This window comes from Bactrocera neohumeralis, chromosome 3 (assembly GCF_024586455.1).
Source record: "Bactrocera neohumeralis isolate Rockhampton chromosome 3, APGP_CSIRO_Bneo_wtdbg2-racon-allhic-juicebox.fasta_v2, whole genome shotgun sequence".
Lineage (NCBI taxonomy): Eukaryota > Metazoa > Arthropoda > Insecta > Diptera > Tephritidae > Bactrocera > Bactrocera neohumeralis.
In genome coordinates this window covers 64329961-64354051 of record NC_065920.1, presented here as the reverse complement: position 1 = coordinate 64354051, position 24091 = coordinate 64329961, and the positions used below count along the sequence as shown (strand labels likewise).

Genomic DNA, 24091 nt, shown 5'->3' with positions numbered 1-24091 from the left:
TGTTAAACGCAGTTGTTTTACTTACCTGGACAATGTTTCGTGATAACGCAATTGTTGCCCAACAGCAACACATCTTTCAGATGCATAGAGCGCCGCGACAATCCCAACAACAGATGTTCGCCAGCATGCGCGCGTAGTAACGCCACCTGATCGTCCAGCTGCAGATCATTAAAGGCTGGTATGTGTTTGGCCCACTCGACCAGCGTCAACAGCTGTTGTTTCATTGACTCACACACATCGTTGATGCTGGCGAATTGCTTGTTCGATAGATCTTCATTCGGATTGGTCTCCATGGCAGCGCCCGCTTTCGACTGACGACTCTCAATCTCGGCCTTAACCAGCGATATAACGGACAAGCCATTACCGGGATCGGGATCTTCGTTTGAGGTGCGACGACAACTAATACGATCGCGTTCATTTTGCACTGCCTCCTTCTTCATGCCCGCCTTAAAGCACTTACGTAAGCGGCAATAACGACACTGATTGCGTTTGTCTTTGTCCACAACGCAGTTGCGGGAGAATCTATGTGATGGTTGGCAAAATATTGCATAAAATATAAATTACTTTGACTTTTGGCATTATCTTACCTGCAGGTATATTGATGATTCTTGCGCACGCTGCGTCGGAAGAATCCTTTGCAGCCGTCACAACTGGAAGCACCGTAATGTTTGCCGGTGGCGCGATCGCCACATATAGCACAAACCGTTGCCGATTGTGAGTTATTGTTTTGCGCATATGAGTTGTTGTTATTGTTAATAGTATTATTGCCACTAGTAGATAAATTGCCATTGCTATTGCTATTACCACCGCTGAGACTGAGCGCTGGACTCAGCGCCTGACTGCCGCTTGGACTGTGTGCGGAGGCGCTGCTAAGCGCCGAGAGCGCCGGCTCAATGCCATGCATCATATGTCCCTCGGCATCTGAAAATGATAAATAAAATAAAAAAATCAATATAAAATTAAGCCGAATTTATTACAACAAAAAAAAACAATTTCTAATAATTTCAACTAAATAAATTTGAAATTCAAAAGTGGCAATATCGGCTAATGTTGCAAAACCGATTAAAAACTTTTTTGGAAACAACGGCTAGGATGCTTTGTCGCACGCCGTTTATGGCTCAGACCTTGAATATTGCGTTCACTGGAATGTACGACTCACATGCGAACAGGGTATCAAAAATTGAATAATTTTTGGCTGCCAAGCCGACTTAGTACTTTTGATAGAATACGAAAATTGTCAGAAAGAGGGAAAAATGCAAACCCCATAGAGAAATGCACTTCGATATTATAACGACTAGATGGGATTAAATCAGTTTCTAACTAACGTCGAACAGTGTTTTTCGAAAATCGTTCACAAAAGAATTAGTTTGGACCATCTTCCTTATAGACTATTAAAAAGTTGACACTGTCATACAATAACGGAAAGATAGATGATCTCAGACAGAGCCTGCCTCATACCTTTGAAGGTATTTGTGTGAGACTGGAAGTTTCGTAAACAGCTTAAGATTTCTTGAAAGCTCTATTTTATTGAATCGTCATAAGGACCAGGTATTGCAAAAGAGCAACGTTTGGAGTAGTGCTTCTTAGTACCGGACAGATATCAAGTACTAAATTTTTCGCGCACATATTTAAAAGGCTTGTCGTACTTCGACAAGAGTCTTCGCATTAGCTTCAAGTCGGTGGAGGGGACTTGTCAAACTTATTTTGCAAAGTATGTGTGAGGTTAAATTAGGTTAGGTTATAGGGCTAACTTTTCTGGTTCGCTGAAAGTATGACTGCCGAGATGTTTCTGAGACTTTTGCAAAAACTGGGTAATGGAAAAGTTAATGTTTCTAAGTCATCGTCCTCAATACAAAATTTGCATCCTATAATATATTTAACCTTACAGCATGGATATCTATTGGGTCATGTCCACTAAGAGCATTCGTAGGATGCTTTGGACCTAGCGTTACCATAGGTTCAATGCTAGAACGAAGAAGGACAACGGGGATTCAACTTGTAGCAACTCCGATTTAAGTGTGAGGAGGGCTTAGCCATGGCCAATCATTCAAACTAGTCTGATAAGGAAGTAGCTTGATTGTATTGACAGTGAAGAATGCTCACAACCCTGACAGCGACTCCATTTCGAAGCAACAGATCTACTGCCTTAATAGTAGCTAGTTCTGCCTAAAAGATACCGCAGTAATATGTTAGTCTAAAACCATGTTTGACAGAAAAGGTACCTACTACCTTTTCTACTAGCTTCGACCGATTTGTAAAAAAGCTGTCTGCGCCTTTTCTCCAGAAACGTTTACCAATCATGGGCCTGATCGGTATGTAAGCGGAGAGAAAACCATCAGCAGTAGACACATTTTTCAAGGATAAATTTGAAGAAGAGAGTATTTCAGAAGATCCACGAATCGACTCAATATTGTAATATTTTGGGTATAAAGCGTTTACCAAAAGACCTGAATTTTTTGCAAAAACGACGTCGAGTAGTGGTAAAATGGATGCCTGACAGCACTACTGAGAACCCTGCGGAACGAAATGTCATCGAAGCAGTACAAAAATCTGGCGAATGGCGCTCCAAAAATAAGACGTAACCGAAAAAATCACGTCAAAGTTGGTCAAATATCCAGGTGATACTCATTGTTTTCTTTGATAACCGTGTTGTGGTTTACCATGAATTCGTGCCACAAGATTAAATGTCCAGTAAGGAGTACTATATGACCGTTTTGAGGCGTCTACCTAAAGCGATTTAAACGACGGGTTTGTTGGCAGAAAATTCATGGATTCAAAAAAATTCATCAACCTCGATATTGAGCCGTTATTTTCGAGAAAAGGTTCTGCGCAAGATTTATGGTTCTTTGCGAATTGGCAACGGCGAATATCGCATTCCATGGAACCATGAGCTGTACGAGTTATACAAACACATTGACTTAGTTCAGCGAATTAAGTGGCAGCTGCTACGCTGGCAGGGTCCTGTCGTCCGAAAGTATGAAAAAACTCCAGCTCTGAAAGTATTCGACGCAGTACCCGCCGGGGGATGCAGAGGAAGATGAAGGGCTTGTAGAGATCAGGTGGAGCAGGGCCTGGCTGCATTTGGTATCTCGAATCGGCGCCAAATTGCAATAAGAAGAAACGATTGGCGCGCTTTCGTTAAATCTGCTGTAACCCCCTAAGCGGTGTCTACGCCATTGAAGAAGAAGAAGAAGAAAATATGCTAGTAGTTTGATTATTACAAATTGTGCTATAGCATTGTATGTATATAAAAGCACAACGATTTTCCATCAAAACTAATATGTTTAATCACAGTTAATTGTGTGTATATATATTTATGTATGTAAACATTTGTGACCATGCAGCTTTATTAAATATTACTTGCAGATCTGTAATATGTATATATGTATATATGTATAAACATATATGTGTACATATATTAGTATGTATATAAACTGTAATCATTGCTTGTCTATTTACTCACACCGCTTGTTTGTTTGTAAAAATTCCGTGCTAACAAATTATAGAAACTGTCAAGTCATCATTATAAGCATGTCTCTCATATCAAGTGAGACGCTTTAGTCATAAAACACATGTATTTTAAGACCAGTTTTCGTAAAAAATAGAATATTAATTAATTTGTTCATTCATAAAAAAATAGAAAATAATTTAAATAGTTTGAGCGCTTAAGCCTATTAAAAAAAATAGAAGATATGAATAAATATATAAATAAATAAAATGAAAAAAAAAATTATAAAAAAAAAAATTAAATTAGAAAAATAAATAAATGGAAGAAAAAATAATATAAAAAATAAATGAAAATAGAAAAAGCAATAAAATATGAAAATAATATATTCAGAATTTACACGCCCCCTTTTTCCCATAAGTCCGCTTCACTACGAAATGTTGATTAAAACAAATATTTCATCAACTTTTATATTTACACGCAAAACTATACGCCAATAGTTTGGTTACATACATATTTACTCGTATTTATTAGCTCATATCTCTTGGCTTTCGGCACACATCTCTGCGGTCTATCTATCTACAATAGAAGTGGCTGCTATATAGTATATTAAGTACATTTGATTATGAAGAGGCACACACTTTTACGAAGAGCAGAAAGAGTGAAAAGCAAAACAAATATTTTCAAATATATTATATATATAAACACATATATACATATGTATGTATCTATGTAAAATATTCCTGCATACATATGTGCAAATATTCGCTTTAAGTTATGTATGCGTTCGGCACACACACACCCACACCCATTTGCCTCAAAAATTTGTTTTCTCCACGTAGAAAACTATTTGTTGTTGCATTTTTTCTACCTCAAAAGCCAAATTTTATTAATAAACCCGCGCAAAGTACATAAAACAGAAAAAGAAAAAAACACATTCAAAGGCTTATTTTTTGGCAAGCCCCCTCACATATGTTCCCTGTTGGCACAATACAGGGGGGCAAGTGCTTAAATCGAGTAGTTATTTTGTTCGAGAAAGTTGAATACTTGTATTATAGATAAGAAATATAGTATATAAGTACTTTAGGTATGTCAGAGTATGTGTGTTTTCAAGTGTTTCAAATATTTGCAATTTATAATCAAGCCTATAAACAACTGATTCTACTACTCTGAGCAAAAAACAGTAAGACTCTTTAAATAAAATTTCGCGCGAAAACCAATTCGTCGAAATTTTTTTTCTGGGTTGCTATGACTATCAATGAGATCTGTGGCAAATTTCATATCAAAATTATCATTTGTGTTTTGTTTTTTGAAGAAGAAGACGTTTTGTCTTTCTGAAGTACATAAAGCGCATTCGGCGATTTTTACGATGAGTGAAATTATTCAACAAAGAACTTCCATTAAATTTTGTGTGCGAAATCAAATTTTTGGTGCCGAAACGTTCAGAATGTTGGAAAACAATTCGATGATAATTGTTTGTCGCGAACAAATGTTTTTGATTGGTAAAAATTATTCAAAGAGGATCGAGGACCCGTTGACGACGAACCACGTCCAGGACGGCCATCAACATCAACTGATAAAAGTCAGTAAAATAAAGAAATTGATGCTTGAGAATCGACGACTAAAAGTTAGAGATCTTACTGGCATCGTTGAAATATCGTAAGGATTAGTGAAAACCATTTTGAAAGATCATTTGAGCCTAAGAAAAGTGAAAGCACGTTTGGTTCCAAAATCATACAATTTTTTCGGAAAACAGCGATGCGTTAACGTCTGTGAAACAATGCTTTTCGACTATCAGAATCTTATGAAACGTACTTTTACTGGCGATGAGTCTGGAATTTATACTTAAGACACGGAAACAGACGATCAATCGACCGAATATCCTGGCAAATGTGCGCCGTAGCCGGAAAATCCACGTCAAAGCAGGTCAAAAATCAAGATTATGTTGACAGTTTTCTTCGATTATAGAGGTGTGCTGCACTCCGAATTCCTGCCGACTGGCCAAATTGTCAACAAGGAATACTATTAAATTGATATACGTCACTTACGGGAAGCTATTCGTAAAAAGAGACCGGAAATATGGACCGACAACTCTTGGTTTCTGCACCACCATAATGCAACGTCGCCTATTGCACGATTCTCCGTGAAATTTTCGCCAATTTTTCGACCAATATCGTATTCGCCTGATTCAGCTCCGTGTGACTTCTGGCAATTCAGCAAACTCAAACGACCGCTACGCGGATACCGTTTTGAGTCAATTGAAGACATTAAACATGAATCGCTATGCACACTGAAGGCTATTCCGGAAATTGATTTTACCAACTATTTCGAGGATTGGAAAAAACGTTGGCACAAGTGTATTGTGGCCAAGGGAGACCAGCTCGAGGGGGACGACATAGATATTGAAGAATAAATTAAGAATTTTGAAATTATGAACAAAATCTTATGATTTGTTGTTCATAGTAGTACATCTTCCTACCATAATAATACTTTCCATTCCACAATAATCTCTCTTTAATTATTTATAGCCCCCCTGTTTTCCATCTCTAGTTGAGTATTCAATACTTTGACCTTCTTTAAATTCTTTTTGTAATTTCTAATAATAAGTATAGTGAAAAAACAATTTCTTAGTTTAAAAATACCAAAGCATGTGGTAAAAAGAAGGCCTGGCCATTTTTGTTGACGTTCTAGACACACTTTTGGCTGCGAACTGATTGTGGTCTAACTTAACTTAATGGAAAAGAAAATAATTTTAAAATTGTTGCAATAGAAATTCAATATTTTCTTTATTTCAGAGACAACTTCAAAAGCTCCTATTTTTTAGCTAACCGTTCTACTTTCGTGAAGAAGACAATACTTAGTAGTATTAACAGACATCTAATCTTAGTAAAATGTTCGAGAATTTCTTTACTTTTATTTCATCACAAATTAATAATAAAAGCTTGTCTTCGCCCACCGCTTAGAGGAACTGTAACTAACATGGAATAGTCGATTCCTTAGAACATTTTATACTCCGTAACCGCAATGGACCCAGATTTTTTTTTTGCACCAAGGATTGTTAATACAACAGACAGAGGGATAGCACTCAAGTCTGGAGTATACGCTTTTTCATCACAAAAGCTGAGGTACTGAAAGTGATATGCACGAAATCTGTTAAAAGACGAATTCGATTGTCCATACCAATTTTACTCGAAATAAGCTGTATTTCCTTTTCATGCGTATACCTGTTCAAATGCTAAGTTTCGAGGGTTCAATTCGAGGTTGAGTTTTCACTGAGTTTTGAACTCCATACAAGGTGTTGATGACCAGCCACCGAATTTTCTTTTTCTGCTCACATACCTTTCGCAGGTGACTTGACACTGATGGAAAATCCTATTTGTAGTTTGTCTTTAGGATCGAACAGTAAATTAGAGGAGCAGCTCGACTGAATATCTGCGAAAGTTACGCTTCAGCTCAGTATTCTGCCTACTCTCAGCTGTCGATGACCAGCCAAAGTAATTTATTTATCTACTCACATGTCTTTTGGCTTGAAACTGATAAAAAACCCTACTTGTAGTCTACCTTTAGGAGCGAACGGTAAATAAGTGGTGATATTCAAGAAATATGTTAAAAAACGTAGTCGACTGGTAATCTGGTGCCTCTTGGCCATATCATTCTTTTCTAATACTAGTTAAAATATTAAACTTCGAGAGTTGAATTCGAGGTTGAGTTTTCACTAAGTGTTAAACTCAATATTTCACCGCAAAAATACCAAATATTTGTAGTCTACCCTTAGGAGCCGAACGATAAATTAGAGTAGCTCGAACAAATATCTGTGAAAGTTGATGTCCAGCCACAAAGTTTTTTTACTCACTACTCGAGAGCGAGTTGACACTGATGAAAAATCCTATTTGTAGTCTACCTTTAGGAGCGTATGATAAATTAGAGGAAACTTAAATTAAAGTTATGAAAATATGCTTCACTTTGACTGCATAAGTGAAAATTACACGAGCTGTAAATGAGCACCATGAAAAGTAGAAATTTAAAAGCGCTTCGAAACGAGCGTGTTCACTTTAAACTCATACTCATCCACACACACACACACACACATAAACACAAACGCAGCACAACACAAGCGATCACAAGGCGCTCATGCAATTTAAGTGCACATAAGGAGGAGCTTAACGCGCTGCCGTAAGCGTCCTCAGTAGATCGCGTGAGTGCGCGTGTGTGTGTGTATGTGTAATCATATGCAATACACACACACATACATATGTAAAGTATGCATGTCAAAGATCAAATTCATAGCATTTAAAGAAACAGCAAATGACAACAGCCAGGCAGTTAACAACAACAACAATAACAACAAAGGCAACAAAAATAAAGCTTTTCTGCTAGTGTAATTCAGAATACTGAATTAATTGCCGTGCAGGTAGACTCATTGCGAGTGTCGTTGTTGAATTTGAACGTGTGTTCACCTGATAATTATAGGTAATTATTTCAGTTGGTTTTTTATTCATTTACTTGATTTTTTTTTTTAATTTTCGAACTTACTTCAAGTGTGTTTGTTTTTTCTTCTTTCCGTTCCTGTTGATTGCGTATTTGCATGGATATCAATGCTTTTGTTTGTGTCTCTACTCTTATTTATTAGAATTTCAAAATAAAATACAGACTAGTAAATAATTTGATTTCTAATATGATTGAAAGTGGCAAGTCTTGTAATAAAACTGCCGCAACCCAATTAAATGTTAATACTAGTAAACAAGTAGTAAAGATTGTATAATTTCATGCATAGATACAAATGTATATTTATACAGTTGTATGGGAGTGCGTCTAGTAGAAGACTTTTCTACGAGTTTGGTTAGAAAATAAGAGTCGTAGCTTATGGAAAATTGCTAACTGATGAAAAAAAAAATTTCGAACTTAAAAAATTGTTTTTGTTAGATAAAAAAAATTATTTTTAATTAAAAAACAATAATAAAAAAAATAAAAAAAGACTTGTAGCTTATAGAAAATTGCTAACTGATAAAAAAAATTTTCGAACTGAAATTTTTTTTTATTAAATAAAAAAATTGTAATTTTTAATATTAAATAAAAAAAATAGTTTTTAATTAAAAAATAATAATTTGCTAACTGCTAAAAAAAATAAAAAAAAGTGTTATAGCTTATGGAAAATTGCTAACTGATGAAAAAAAAAATTTCGAACTTAAAAAATACATATGTAAAGCCAAATGAGCGGCGATGTTTTTGTTAGATAAAAAAAATTATTTTTAATTAAAAAATAATAATAATAAAAAAAAAATAAAAAAAGACTAGTAGCTTATAGAAAATTACTAACTGATGAAAAAAAATTTCGAACTGAAAATTTTTTTTTATTAAATAAAGAAATTGTAATTTTTAATATTAAATAAAAAAATAGTTTCTAATTAAAAAATAATAATTGAATAATAAAAAAAGTGTTATAGCTTATGGAAAATTACTAACTGATGAAAAAAATTTTCGAACTTAAAATTTTTTTCTATTAAATAAAAAAATAATAGTTTTTAATATTAAATAAAAAAAACAGTTTTTTATTAAAAAATAATAATTTGCTAACAGGTAAAAAAAAATAAAAAAAGAGTTGTAGCTTATAGAAAATTACTAACTGATAAAAAAAAATTCGAACTGAAAATTTTCGAACTGAATTTTTTTTTATTAAATAAAAAATAATAATAATTTTTAATATTTAATAAACAAAAATAGTTTTAATTAAAAAATAATAATTTGCTAACTGATAAAAAAATAAAAAAAAAAGTGTTATAGCTTATGGAAAATTACTAACTGATGAACAAAATTTTCGAACTTAACATTTTTTTTGTTAATTAAATAAGAAAAATAATTTTTAATATTAAATAAAAAAATAGTTTTTGATTAAAAAATAATAATTTGCTAACTGATAAAAAAAAATAAAAAAAGAGTTGTAGCTTATAGAAAATTACTAACTGATGACAAAATATTTCGAACTTTAAACATTTTTTTTTTTGTTAATTAAATAAAAAATATTAATTTTTAATTAAGAAGTAATAATTTGCTAAGGTAAAATGATGTGAAAAACAAAAAAAGAAATTTTTAGCTTATGGAAAATTACACAAAAAAATTTTCGAACTTAAATAAAATATAGTGTTTTTTAATTAAATAAAAAAAATTATTATATATAATATAGGAAAGAGATATTTTACCAACATTTCTAACTAAATAAAATAAAATTAAATTAAAAATTATTTTTAAAAATTTATTAAAGAAATGAAACAAAAATAAAATAAATAAAAAGAATTTTACTAAAAATTCCAACAAAAAAAATAAAAATAAAAACTACGTAACTCTTAACTCAAGAAAAACGAACAATGCATTTAAATATAACAAACAAATGAAAAAAATAAATTTAAATATAACTATTTTAACTAATTACAAAAAAAAATCAAAATTTTTATCCCCCCTAAATCTAAAAATTATTAAAAAAAATATATGACAATCTAATAAAACAAAAAAATTGATAAATAAAAAGAAAAAATTACAAATTTCAAATAAAACCAAATCCCAAAAAAGAGAAAACAAAAAATTTAAAAACACATTTTCCTAAATTCCATTAATTACCAAAAAAATTGTTTACTTTACTTCCGCATCGCCGCTCATTTGGCGTGCGCGCCCTTAATAATTTCGTTATAAAATATAAACATATAGTATGTAATTATATTAAAATGTGACAATAGCTGACCTTAAACATAATTTAAATTATATGTGAGCGCGACATGCAATTATGAAAATATGTGAGCTCATTAATGGCATTTATGTGCGTTTTAGCAAATTAGTATTTAAAAGCAAAAAAACTAAAAATATAAAAAAATATAAAAAATATATTAATTAAATGCAGAACATTACTAAAATGCTGAGTTACGCGCGTGCTGCTAATTTTTCACAAAAAAAGAAATAATTTTTTTTAATGTTTTTAATGTGTCTGTGCACCTCAGTCGACATCAATAACCTTTTAATTTATACACTTTACTGCTTATTTATGTATACATACATACATATATACTACATGCATATATTTTTGAGCGAATAAGAAAAAAATAAAAAAATAATCAGTAAGCAGAAGTAGAGCGCACCGAATAGGCCTATATCACCTGTTGAATTGTTTTTGTAAAGCGCTTAGTATTTCTATTGCAAATTTTGTTGTCAAAATTATTCAACAAAAAAAAAACTTTAGTTTATTATTTTGGTTAAAATTCAATTTTTGTTAATTCTGCGGAACTTAAATATTTTTACGAGCAGTATTTTTTTCATTTGCTAGAAGTATACTCGCTGACACCTAACCCCTAATTGAAAGCCAGGTTGAGGGGTTATGTATATCCACTTGTGTCTTTCAAAACGTCGATTTTTTTTGTTACATATCTATTGTAAATATATTTTAAAATTTCTCCGAAAATTTAAAGTTATTTCGGATAATAGTTTCGAATATATGAGATTGTTAGAGCCCTACAATTTAGTGTAATCGTCTCCGAAAACTTTGAACGAGATTTTCTCGAAACGCTGTTTTCAGAGAGTAAATTCTCCGGAATGGCTGCACCGACCGACTTGAAATTTTGGCACGACCTTAAATTATACGTAAATAAGATTTTTGATAATAAATTAATTTTTTTACAAAAATTGACTTTTTTGATAAGCAAATGGCAAAAATCAAAATTTTGAGTCCTGGGATCATTTATTATTTATACATTTTTTTGAATTTTCCTTTAAGATAATTTTTAGCAGAAACATCTCTCTCACCTCCAGAATGCTAGGAAGTGCTTGTGGAGTTCGGCTATTAGATCAAGGGAATCCAAAGTTTTTAAAATTAATTGCAGATTATTAAAGTGTATTCAATGCTAAAAATGTGCATTGCTTATATTTATTTATAAAAAAAATGCCTCTTCAAAGAAAATTCTCAAAAAACAACTAAGCTGCAAGTAGATATAATCCCACTTCATCGACTAATAAGCTTCCCAATAGTTTATTCTATTCATTCTTTTATCGTCTATTCATTACTTAGAATTTTATTTTATCTTGCCTTCCGTCAGGCAGTAACTCAGGTTAGGAAAAACAGTCTTACGAAATAGTGCATTTCCTAGAAAGCCAATAATTTGTTCCATAATTTCAATAATGTTTATTATCTTCGTTTTCACAAATTTTCGATATTATTTTAAGAAATTAGTACTAGAAACTCATTATCTAGAACACTAATTGACTGCATTGCAGTCTGTAGGCGCAGGATAAAGGGTCTTCAATCTATTTTTCCGAAGATAGATCACATCGCATCAGTAGCACTTGGCAGTATATTGGAAGTTATCAATATGCTAGGGCTAAATGAGGCGTTGTGACTTAGGAGAGAGCACAATAAATCTTAGGTCGCGGTAAAATCCTCATTTATTTTTCTAATCTAATCTACGCCGGCGTCTAGGAATTCTTCTGAAACTACCTAATCAAAATTTGTTGAGACACACTCACAAAAACTCCAACGGTTTGATGGGACTCCCTCTTAAATTTCAAATCTGAAATCGATTAGCAAACTACTTAAATTTCGCTTTCGAAGTGAAAACGGGATGAGATTATCATCTACCTATAACTTTAAAAAATTAAAGATGTCATAAACTGTAGTCATAATTTTCAACGAAACCTCGAGAACTATGTTAGTGTTGTCATGACGATGGCGGTTCACAAATAGATCTTCCAGTCATTAAATAACAAATCGTCTATGTCTTGCCTAGTTTAAGAGCTTTTAATCATGCGACCATATTGGTATAGTTAGTTGGATATACAAGTCTCACTAATCCGTATTCAGATTATCTTATCCCCGTTAAATACTCTTGCCAATAAAATTTCTATTTTTTTCATTTATTATAGCAAAGATACTTATTATATTTGATATAAAGTCTATTGAAAATATACTAAGGATTTAGCGATTTGGGTGAGATACGTACTGTTTTGTTCTATACATTTTTTGTATTTCTGAAAGCCACTTTGATAGAAACTTTCGTCCCCAAGGCTGGGATAATCGATTTTTACAAGCTGCTCTTCGGGCTGCTTTTTACCAGTAAGGTCATTCGCCATAGACAGGAACAGGCAGTAACCACTTTGTTTCAGACTTAGACAATAAGCTGGATACATAAGATCCCCGGAGCTTCCAAGATCGCGTTGCTTTAGTGAAGTCACTATCCATATGTGTGAGCAGCATTGTCCTGTTAGAAATTAATGTGTCTGCTCTTTTTAGTTGGCTTATAATATACAACCACATCTACGAAAAAATATTCTCCTGAGTGTTGATACGATGTTATTCGAAGTCTCAGCATCAGTTTGACTAGTTACGAGAAGTTTAAAGCTACGTTTGAAAGATGGATAGATATTATTGGAAACTGTTTGGTGTCAGAAAGGGCTCCTTAAAATATGTAATAATGCCTATCAGCTATTAGAGAAATGTTCTTTTTGACTGACTGGCTTTTACCTCATTCAAGGTGAACAGGTCTGGATATAACGAATGACAAACTTTTGGATTATTTTAATGTTGTTTGTGATGTAAGCTTTTGCCTCAGGCGTGGTCTATGACCACTGGCAGTTACTTAATGGAAGGTGAAATTGTCTGGAGATAGACAATGCATTGATAACCAACTATTTCATGCCTGAAATTGAAGCTCGTGATTACTTCCTACACACCGCATCAATCAATGGATTTATTGAGAGAATACTTCGGTAAGCAGATAAATTCATGCTTTGTGACGGTCGATTGGCCATCAAGATCATGTGATATCACACCGTTAGACTGTGGGGATATGTAAAATCTAAAGTCTATGCAGACAGTCCCGCTTCGATTCAGGCCTTGGAGCAAAGCAACACGCGTGCCATTCGTCAGTTACCAGTCGAAATGCTCGAACGAGTCATCGAAAATTGGACTCAACGGATGAACCATCTGAGACGTAGCCGCGGCCAACATTTGAAAGAGATAATCTTCAAAAAATAAATGCCAAAGAATGTTCTTTCGAATCATAATAAACATTCCTCATTAAATTTCAAGTTTTTGTGTTTTTTCTTTAAAAAAAGTAAGGAACCTCGAAATGGATCACGCTTTAGAATTTGTCAACACAAGACTGTACCAAACACCTTGACAATGACACATCTATACGAGTACACTCAAAGCTTTCTGCAATAAAACTTTTAAGAGATCATGTCATATGGATTTTTATTTTATTTAAATTTTTTTATTGTTCCGCCGTTTCGCAATGCGTCAATGGAGAAAGCAGCGTTGCAATTAAACGTGAAATCATATCTTTTTTATTACTTTTATACCGACTTGTTTCAATGTAATACATTTATGGAAAAATTTTATTTGCTTATTTCAATTAAGTAGTAAGTAAGTATTTTATCAAGTTCTCGCACACGCATGCGCACACACACATACATGCACACTAAGTGCTCACTTAGTAGCATTTTACTTGCTTCCATTTGTAAACAATTTCGCTAATTAAAATTGGTGTACAATATGTGAGTGGCAGAAAATATAATTACAATGAAATTAAGAATAGTTAATATTTATACATACTCACACACACTTACATAACCATTTAGACATTAATGAAGAGTCTATATAGTATACTTTTATATGCACGTGCACACTTAAGCCAAGTTGGAGATTTTAAATGTTGGAACAAATTATAAATACGTTAACAACAAATATTACAAGCACACGTATTTGTATGTATATATGTGTATGAGTGTGTATTTGTTTTTAGCGCCAAGCAAATATCCGCACTCTGAGGCACCCAGTGCAGTTCAAGGCGAGTAGTTTAATTGCATTTGGCGGTCACTACTCCAACCGGTAGCTATGTATGTGCTCACAAGGATTGACAGAGAAGATACGGAAAATATTTTTGAGAGATATTTTTTATTACAACTCGTTTCGTGAACTAATAAAAAAGCTTTCTATACAAATACTTAATTTTGATTGATTAGTTTGTATGGCAGCTATATGCTATAGTGGTCCGATCTGAACAATATGTTCGGAGATTAAAGCTTGTGTGTGGATAACAATTCATGCCAAATTTCGTCAAGATACCTTGTAAAATAAGTAAAATAATAGAGGACCCATTTGGCAAGAGGTGGGGTATCTCATCCTCTATCTCTGCAAGGTGTGTTCCAAAGTAAACAAGACTTAAAAAAAAAACAGAACAAATGGTTTTTTCGGCAAAATCAATTTATTTTATTCAAAATAGTCTCCTTCTGCTTCAATACAGTTTTTTGCACGGTCCAAAAGCATGTCGAACGAGAGTTTTAGCTCGTTGGCCGGTATGGCCGCCAGTATGCCGGTGCAAGCCTTTTGAATGGCCTCTACGTCTGCATAACGCTTTCCTTTCATGGGCAAATGCATTTTTCCGAAAAGGAAGAAGTCGCACGGTGTCATATCAGCTGAATACGGGGATTGGTTAATGGCTAAAATGTGATTTTTGGTCAAATAATCGTCCTTCGACTGTTGGATTCTGAGCAATTTATGGTCGTCAGTCAATTTGTGCGGAACAAACCTTTCGTAAGCTCAAATCTTCGGTCAAAATACGATAAATCGATGTTTTGGAGATGTTCAATTCCATTTCCATGCATTTCAATGATGATTTCGGCTGATTTTTGATGAATTCGCGCACAGTTTCGATGAAATTTCCGATGATCACAGATTTTGATTGGCCCACATGTTGATCGTCATTTATGTCCTCACGACCATTTTGAAAACGTTGAAACCACTCGTGCACTCTGCTACGGGATAGGCAATCATCGCCATAAACTTGTTTCATCAATTGAAACGTTTCGATAAAAGTTTTACCAATTTAAAAACAAAATTTAATATTGGCTGTTTGTGCTAAGCTCATTTTCTCACCGATAACACAAACATATCACTTCCAATCGATGAAATGTCATGAAATTCTCACTGGACAATCGATTCTATCGCACCAGTCGACATATAGATGGCACCAGGGGGCGCTAGATTCAAAAAGTTTATTTTGGAACGCCACTTGTATATCCCCATTATGTTCTCTGGAGTCTTTACATGATGGAGGACTCCAGAAAAGACCACACTTGCAAAGAAACTCGAGAGCGTTAAAGGTGGGGCGCTCATCAGTTTGTGTGGTGCGCTAAGGTCCACTCCAATCAAGGCACTTAACGCCATTTTGAACATAGTGCCCGTAAACATCGCCAGAAGGTGTATAACTGTGAAAGTGGTTATTAGACTCAGATAATCTGGGTTCTTAAAAGATAGCGTATTTGAACACTCGGATATCCTCACACACTTTGACTTCATACCGGATCACTTAGATCATGGAGTCGCCAAACCGAACACATATACCGACGAGGAAGCTAAGGGTGGGAAGAAGCCGTTGAAGGATATGGGCAGTAAGCTTCTTTATGGATGGGTCAAAGCTTGGGGAGAGTGTTGATGGAGAGGTTTACTGTCAGCAGAGGTCAGTTTAAAATCCACTTTTTAAGGTAATTGGTCAGTGTTAACCCAATAAATGGTACATACAAGTAAAGAAGTAAGTAAGATCGGCCAATAATGTATAATTTTTCACTTGCCACCAAGAATCGCTATATAGTAGATCAATTAATATAGAGTTAATCTAGCTACAGGTAATAATTATTTCAATAAGCACTTCCGTTTGTTTTTCGAGTAAATAAATACTTATGTTTTTTGTGATAAGTCCTTCACAGCAAGTGGTCGTAATTTTTATAGTTTAGCTTTACGAAGTAATCCAAATCTTAATCTAATCTTGTGTATTTGCCAACCACGATGTTGAGCATGATTAGTGGTCTATTAAACCTATTTATATAATTGCATATGTACATAAGTAACAATTTGTTTTTGCCTAATGTACTCGCTGTTGGAGGGGCCATAAAACTTCTTGTCTATATTGGTAATCGTAAAACTTTATGGAAATTGCTTTCGAGTTATGCATCCTCGTTTCGGCGCAGCAGAAAGCAAAATTGCTTAACAATAATTCTTAATCATGTCTAATAATAACTACTAGTTATTTATTGGTTTGTGTAATCTCGAAGTTATTGGATTGACATAACCCGAGATGCGGAATCGGAGTATAAAATTAAAGCCTTTGAAGTGTCATTAGAAAAATGAAAAGGAGTGAAATCGAACAAGTGATGCAGATCGGGATCGTGGTAACAGTATTATTAGTATTCGAAATAAAATTCGAATAGAATATTTCGAAATAGTGGGAAAGTGATAAAAGAAGAAAGGAAAAAATGCAGCAAAGTAGGATTGTAAAATTCACATTGATGGTAGATTGAAACGTCTGCTGGCTTAAAACTTTAAATACTATATATCGCAGAAACTCCAATTAGAGTCAAAACCAGATTTTCGGAGCTGGTCAGCTGAACTGACAAGATCAGTTCAATCGTTTCTCATCATGCCTTAGTCGATTTTCGAAAGTTGAAACGGACTTTATGCTGTGCATTGCATTAAGGAAACTTGAAAAAGTGGCAACGGTAATCTCCTCATGACTACACACTTAACTAGTTTACAACCAAGATTTCCAAATTAGCTTACAACGAATCTACTGAAGCACTACTGTATCATAGAGAAGTAAAGTAAGATTATTCCTTGGATGGCTATAAGCCCCCGCCTGAATCGCTTTTAGCTCTGTAACCCAAATGAGTCTAGTAGGAAGTATTTTATAAAGAGGAAAGTCACATATAGTACATATGTATGTATGTAACCCACCTTGGTAGGCCTTGATACTGAAACCCAAATGATCGAACGATGAGCTGTATGAGGTACATATACGACGGCATTGACATAGTTCAGCGAATTAAGAGACAGCGGCTACGTTGGCTAGGTCTTGTCGCAGTACCTGCCGGGGGAAGCAGAGGAAGAGGAAAGAAGAAAGACCAGGTGGAGAATTTCCAATTGGCGCCACATTGCGAAAAGAGCGTAAACGATGTCTACGCCAGTAAAGAAGAAGAAGAAACCCAAATAAGTTTGATAAAGAAGTACAAAGTGCGGGATCAGACCCTTTCTAACCAACTTGGATTATAACCTCTATTCACTTCAAATCCTAGATCTAATAAATAGAACTTTTGAAGGCGTGCCAAAAACTCCTACTTGGATCCCTACTTTACATAATATAAAGACCTGGGATCGGTGTGGGTATAAGAAAAAAGGTCAGAGGGCCTTGTCGCCCGATAAATGGCTTTACCCTATGGGTTTTTGGGTTGATTAATTGCACACTATCGTTCCATGCTTGTAAATTATACCTCAGAATTTTGATATTTTTGTAATCCCGAAACCATAATGCTGTACTTTCGGGACGAAAAATTATAAAGAGACGTCAGCAATAATCATAGTCTACTTGTTAACTCAGTAAATTTTTACTTCTCCGAAATCCCGAAAATACATACATATAGTCCCGTATTTTTTGGATAATATAAACGCATCTATGCAATAATCATATATGTATTTTTTATTAACACGTTAAATTTTGAACTTTCTCTGATCCCGGAAACGTAATCCCGCATTTTCGGGACAAAAAATTAAAAATGCACCCTTGTAACAATCATGTATTTCTTATTAACTCGTTAACTTTTGAGCTTCCTTTAATCCCGAAAACATAATCCCGTATTTTCGGGACAAACAATTATAAACATACATACATATATTTTTTTTTATAACAAACGTAAAATTTAAATGTTTCATAATCCCGAAACCATAATCCCGTACTTTCGGGATCACAATATTTTCGTGTCAAAGCATCGATATTATAAACTTGGGTGCTTATACACTCTTTTATTGCAAATCCACTGCATTTTACATATGTATGTATACGTGTGATTGTGTGTGTATTTGTGTATTTTTTAATTAATAAAATGGTTAATACAAAAAGTAGAAGTGCATAAAATTACACTAGTTCTATTAACTACTTAATTGGGGTTCAATCATTAACTTTTATTGGCTAACTATATTATTCCATATATTTTTTCAAACGCCACACATGCCACATACTCGTACATACATACTTATGTGTTTGTGTACGAGTTTGTGTATTTGCATTTTATTTGTTCGTTTCGTATCAATGTGATTGCTGAAAAACTGTAAAATTATTGTTATTCATGATGGCAGAAAAACTAGTTGGTATTAGCAGTGTTGCTTTAAGGTTAATCGCATTTCAGGTGCAAACACGCACACACACGTTCATGCATGCATATAGTATGCGCCGGTAAGTACATGAGCTGATATGCATGCGCTAAAATTTGCAACGGTTTGTGTGTATTTGTGCGAACTTTAATGGATATTTATACTGACTATATAAATAGTCTATTGATTAAACGGGTTAATTGTGCATATGTAAGTGCAGGTATATGTGTGCGTGTGTGCAAAACGATTGAGGTTTATCTTATCAGCGGAATGATTTTTTCATACTCGCTGACATACAAACGCACATGGATTTATAAACACCACCTTGCATATACATACATAAGTACATTTGTTTATAAGTACGTATGTACATATGTATATATGCGTGTTTGGCGCCTGTACTTGCATTCACACTTTTTGCCCACTATTCCGCTTTATTACGTACAATTTTCAATAATTACGCTGTTGTACTTGAAGATTTAGAAAAATCATAATTGCTCTCATCGCCGCTTGCATTGGGCAGCGACGCCACCTCTTCGGCTCAGTCCGTGGCTGCGGTCATAAAATTTCACAAAAACAAGCAAGCAATAACAAAAAGAAAACAGCGCGATAATTTAATTTTAACTATTTATGACACTGCCATGGTTGTTATCGATATTATTTGCTTAATAATTGATTACCTGTTCTTATTTTTCGTGCAAATAGTGCCAAGTGCCATTGATGGTAAGTGGAAAACGTGAGCACATACATACATACATACATATGTAGATATATGCATATGTATATTTATTTGTGTGTTTGTTAAGAAAGCGCAAAAACAGTTTGCGAAAACAAAAATTGCTAAGCTAATCCGTTTAACTTTAATTGAGTCATTAAATTATATTAATCTGGCACATACAAATATGGTATAGTATAGTATATGAATGACCGTCAAAATTAGGAAAATATGATAACACATACATACATATGTAGATATATGGTACATACATACATACATACTTATGTATATGTACATATGTACACTGGCATTCATACATATTAAGTTTGCTTGAGTAAAACCAAGTTTTTTTAGAGGAATTTATTTGTTGGTCGATTTTTTAAATTATAAATAATTAATTGGTTTTGAGAAAAATTTAGAAAAGTTTCTTTTTTAGAAATCCACACAAATCAGTAGTAAAATTAAATTAAAAAAATTTGCAAATTACGATTTTTATAAAAATTTATGGAAATTATTTCGGAAGAATTTTGTTTGATAAAATCTTAAAAAAAGTTAAAAAATTAAATAAAGGAATTAAAAAAATATAAGAAATTTTGATTTTGAGAAAAATTTAGCAGATTTTTTGGAAATCTATACAAAATAAAAATAAAATCAAATTAAAAAAAAACATTATTAAATTACGATTTTTCCAAAAATGTATGGAAATTATTTTCGAAAATTTTGTTTGATAAATTCTTAAAAAAAAAGTTAAAAAATTAAATAATAGAATTGAAAACAAAAAAAAAGTTTTCAAATTTTCAAAAATAGAGTACCACACATTTTAGAATCGTACACAAAATTTGAGGAATTCAAGAAATATTTTCGCTGTATTTTTCGTCATTAAAATTTGTTTACATTAATTTTAAATAAATATAATTTAGAATTTAAATAAAATTTGCTACTAAAAAAGAAACAAGAAAAAAGTATTTTTTTTTTAAGTTTATATGTTTTTTATTAGTAGTTCTCTAAAACTTTTCTTTTTAAATTTAAACAAAACGACCAAAAAAAAAAAATATTTTTATTAAAAATTATTAATATTTTTTCTTAATTTGGTAGAAAAAGCAAAAATTTTTTAAGTCAATATTTTTTACATTTTATTAAAAAAAAGTTCAAATCATCAGTATTTTAAAGTTTTTAAAGTATTATAATTTATTTCATATTAAATTTTTAATATGCAAAACTATTTAAAACGAATTTATAAAAAATTGTAAAAATCAAAATCACTAAAATTATAAACATTAAGACATTCTAATTTTTTTCCAAAATTAAGTACCTATTTACGCGCTTGACTATAATATAAAACATTTATATATGTATGTATGTATAATTTTTTTTTGAATACACAATAAGGCGATAACGCCAATTTGCTGCGTATTTTTGATCGAGCTTCTCCCAAATTGTTGCCCCCCTGCACAACTAAGCAGCTGTTTAATTTATTTCAGAAGCTTTTAACGCTGTTGTGACGCTCGGAAGGTCATCGAGATCAACGTTGAGTAGAATTGAGGCAATGCGGATGCCGGCAAGATTAACAATACTATTAAAAGGTTATATTTTTTTTAGAAAATGTAGAGAATTTAGTTTTTTTGCATGCCAAAAAAGTCTGATGCAAAAATTATGCAAAGAAAAGATCTATTTAAAGCAATTTATTGCCTTGCTTGAGAAATAAAAATACTTATTTAAAATTTTATATTGCGATTTTTTTTTATTAAACAAAATTTGATTACGAGTATTTTTTAAAGTTAATTTTTAATTCCAATTTGGGATAATTGTTTGTTGATTTTATGGTTTCTGTACGCTTATCACTCAGCTACGGTTTCTATGTGCTTCATTCTTATCAATATCTACAAAAACACATCTTATGCATATTTGTAATTTCGTTGTTCAAAAATTTTTTGGCAAAATAATACTTTTCTTTATTTATAACAAATTGGGTACTTGCTCTTAAGTTGTAGATAACCGAACTACCCACTTATCTCAAGTACCTTGAGGGTCATAAATGCAGTAATAAGCATATAAATGCGCTCATATCATATAAATACAAAATAAGTTCAAAATTGCGAAAATATTTTTTCATAAAAAAAAAAATGAATAGCAATTCATACAACCTCAATTATTCTTACATCAGCTTAAATTACTGTTTACAGTAGTTAAAATACCAGTTAGTTATGCGTCATACGAGTAATTACTCATACTACTGTGTATTCCTATATAAAACGGTTAATAGAATTTATTTTAATTTCATAAATTTATTTATGTATATATTATTATCATATATTTTTCCCCTTTTTTAACAAACACCTATTAATAGCATTGCGTATATAATACTTAAAAAGATTTATTAAACAGTTAAATATATATAGCTAAATATTGCAATATAATTGCTTAAACAACAGCTGGCAACACCAATTCAATACCACTGTGAACCTACACTTTTTACGTACAAAGAAGAAGCAGAAATAGTTGATTTTATTTTCTGAAGTGAATTGCTGAATTGTTTTCTTTCTTGCTGTTTTGTGAAATAAATTAATTTAATCAATATGGCTTTGGCAGAAATAGCTGGCATTTCAAGTGCTAAATACTTGCAGAAAAAGAATAATCCAATGAATCTTGCTGAGCAGGCCTACAACCTTAGCAATCCTTACTGCCTGTTGGCACCACCGGCTAACGGCGTAAGTACATTGAACATGATTTGCAAAAAATAGTGAAATAAATATGTTAACACGTTTATTTTTCACAGCCTGTCGATATAAAAGCACTACATGCTGCTGGTGATAAAACTGGTATTAAAATTGATTATCATCACGGCACCACAACTTTGGGCTTCAAATACAAAGGTGGCGTCATCTTGGCCGTGGACTCGCGTGCGACAGGTGGACAATTTATCGGTTCACAGGAGATGAAGAAAATTGTCGAAATCAATAAATATTTATTGGGCACATTGGCAGGCGGTGCTGCCGATTGTGTTTACTGGGATCGTGTGCTCGCGAAGGAATGCCGTTTGCATGAGTTGCGAAATAGAAAGCATATCTCAGTTGCTGCGGCCAGCAAAATAATGGCAAATATAGCGCACGAATACAAGGGCATGGGCTTGAGTATGGGCATGATGTTGGCTGGTTATGATGATAAAGGTGCCGGTCTATACTATGTCGATTCGGAAGGTTCACGTTCGTCGGGTAATGTATTTTCCGTTGGTAGTGGTTCTATATTTGCTTATGGTGTATTGGATTCGGGTTACAAGTATGAGTTGGAGGATGAGGAAGCATATGATTTGGGACGTCGTGCTATCTATCATGCTACATTCAGGGATGCCTACTCTGGTGGTATTATACGTGTGTATCACTTGAAGGAGGATGGTTGGATCAAAATTTCCGAAGATGATTGTAAGGAGTTGCATTATAAATATAAAGATGAGAAAATGGAATAATTTGTGTTAGTGTAACTAGTGCACAAAAATACAGAAATATAGAATTAAAAGTTTTATAAATTGAAAAATTTGTGTTTAAATGTTTTGAAAACGACAACAGTAATTGGCAATTGGCATATAAAAATATGAAAGAAAGCGCTTTGCATATTATAAAAATTGGAATGGATTGGGTGCATAAACATTTAGAAGCTTTCAAGGCTCAATTTTAATAATTATGAGTAATAAATCGTTTTGAATGTTAGGTTATGTTACTTAACTTTTTCTTTTTCTTAGAAAGACCGTCCTTATGTGTATGTGATGAAAACTCAAAACTATAAAAATCATTATTTTTTAAGCACAGCTGCTCTGCCTTAAATCTCTGGTGATCACCAGACCTTTATAGCACATTTGCGTCATTTCACTATAAAATTTGCTCTCCTATAACATTTTATTTTACTACAAAATTTAACTTTGCTATAATATTTCACTATACTGTAAAATTTTCGCTTCCTTTACACATTTTAAAATCCTGTTTTATAATTTCAATGAATAAAATTAATCCCTATCCTTCCTATAAATATGTTAAATCCTTTTTAATAAAATTGTTTCCTTTCTTTCGGATCCGCCTTAAATCTCTAGTGATCACGACACCTTTGTAGCCGTTTTGCGTCACTTTGCTATACAATTGTGCTCTCCTATAAAAGTTTTTTACTACAAAACTCAACTTTGCTATAATATTTCGCTTTACTGTATAGTTTCACTTTCCTATAAAAATTTTTAAACCCCGTTTTTTAATTACAATTAATAAAATTAATTACTATCTTTCCTATAAAATTTTATTTTGACAAAATATTTTCTTTCCTTTCAAATTTTAAAACTCTTATTTACGTTTAATAAAATTATTTACTTTCTTTATTATAGAACTTTACTTTGCTATAATATTTTACTTTCCCATAAAAATTAATTTTTTCACGCTTAGTAAAGTTAGTTAATATCATTACTTTTAAATTTTACTTTTCTTTTACATACATATGTATGTATATATGTACATTTTAATATATTTAATATATTTTTCCTTTAGAATTGTCTTTGTTATAAAATTTTATTTTCCTATAAAATTTTTAAAACACTGTTTTTTAATTACAATTAAAAAAATTAATTACGATCTTTCTTATAAAATTTTGTTTTAACAATATTTTCTTTCCTATAAAAACTTGAAAACTTTTCTTTTATTTACGTTTAGTAAAATTATTTACTCTTTTTCTTAAAGAACTTCACTTTGCTATAATATTTTACTTTAATATAAAAAGG

General features: G+C 32.5%; 2 protein-coding genes across 6 annotated transcripts in view; one reads left to right on the top strand and one right to left on the bottom strand.

Moving 5' to 3' along the window:
* Positions 1-24091, bottom strand: part of LOC126753984 (transcription factor HNF-4 homolog) — a 71220-nt gene that overhangs the window by 2631 nt on the left and 44498 nt on the right. For all 5 annotated transcript variants that reach the window (XM_050465791.1, XM_050465794.1, XM_050465793.1 and 2 more), the window contains 2 exons: positions 588-921; positions 26-522 (listed from right to left, as the gene is read on the bottom strand). In XM_050465791.1, coding sequence (XP_050321748.1) covers positions 26-522; positions 588-921 — 831 coding nt within the window. The remainder of the gene's footprint in view (positions 1-25; positions 523-587; positions 922-24091) is intronic.
* Positions 21826-22869, top strand: LOC126753996 (proteasome subunit beta type-5-like). The gene is made up of 2 exons (XM_050465814.1): positions 21826-22046; positions 22115-22869. The coding sequence occupies exons 1-2, from the start codon at positions 21915-21917 to the stop codon at positions 22799-22801; spliced, it is 819 nt and encodes a 272-aa protein (XP_050321771.1). The 5' UTR covers positions 21826-21914; the 3' UTR covers positions 22802-22869.

Bases quoted from the DNA above. Each gene is read 5' to 3' on its own strand.
- LOC126753996 (XM_050465814.1), top strand. From the start codon at position 21,915: ATGGCTTTGGCAGAAATAGCTGGCATTTCAAGTGCTAAATACTTGCAG. The intron at 22,047-22,114 runs GTAAGTACATTG...TATTTTTCACAG, and splicing joins TGGCACCACCGGCTAACGGC to CCTGTCGATATAAAAGCACT.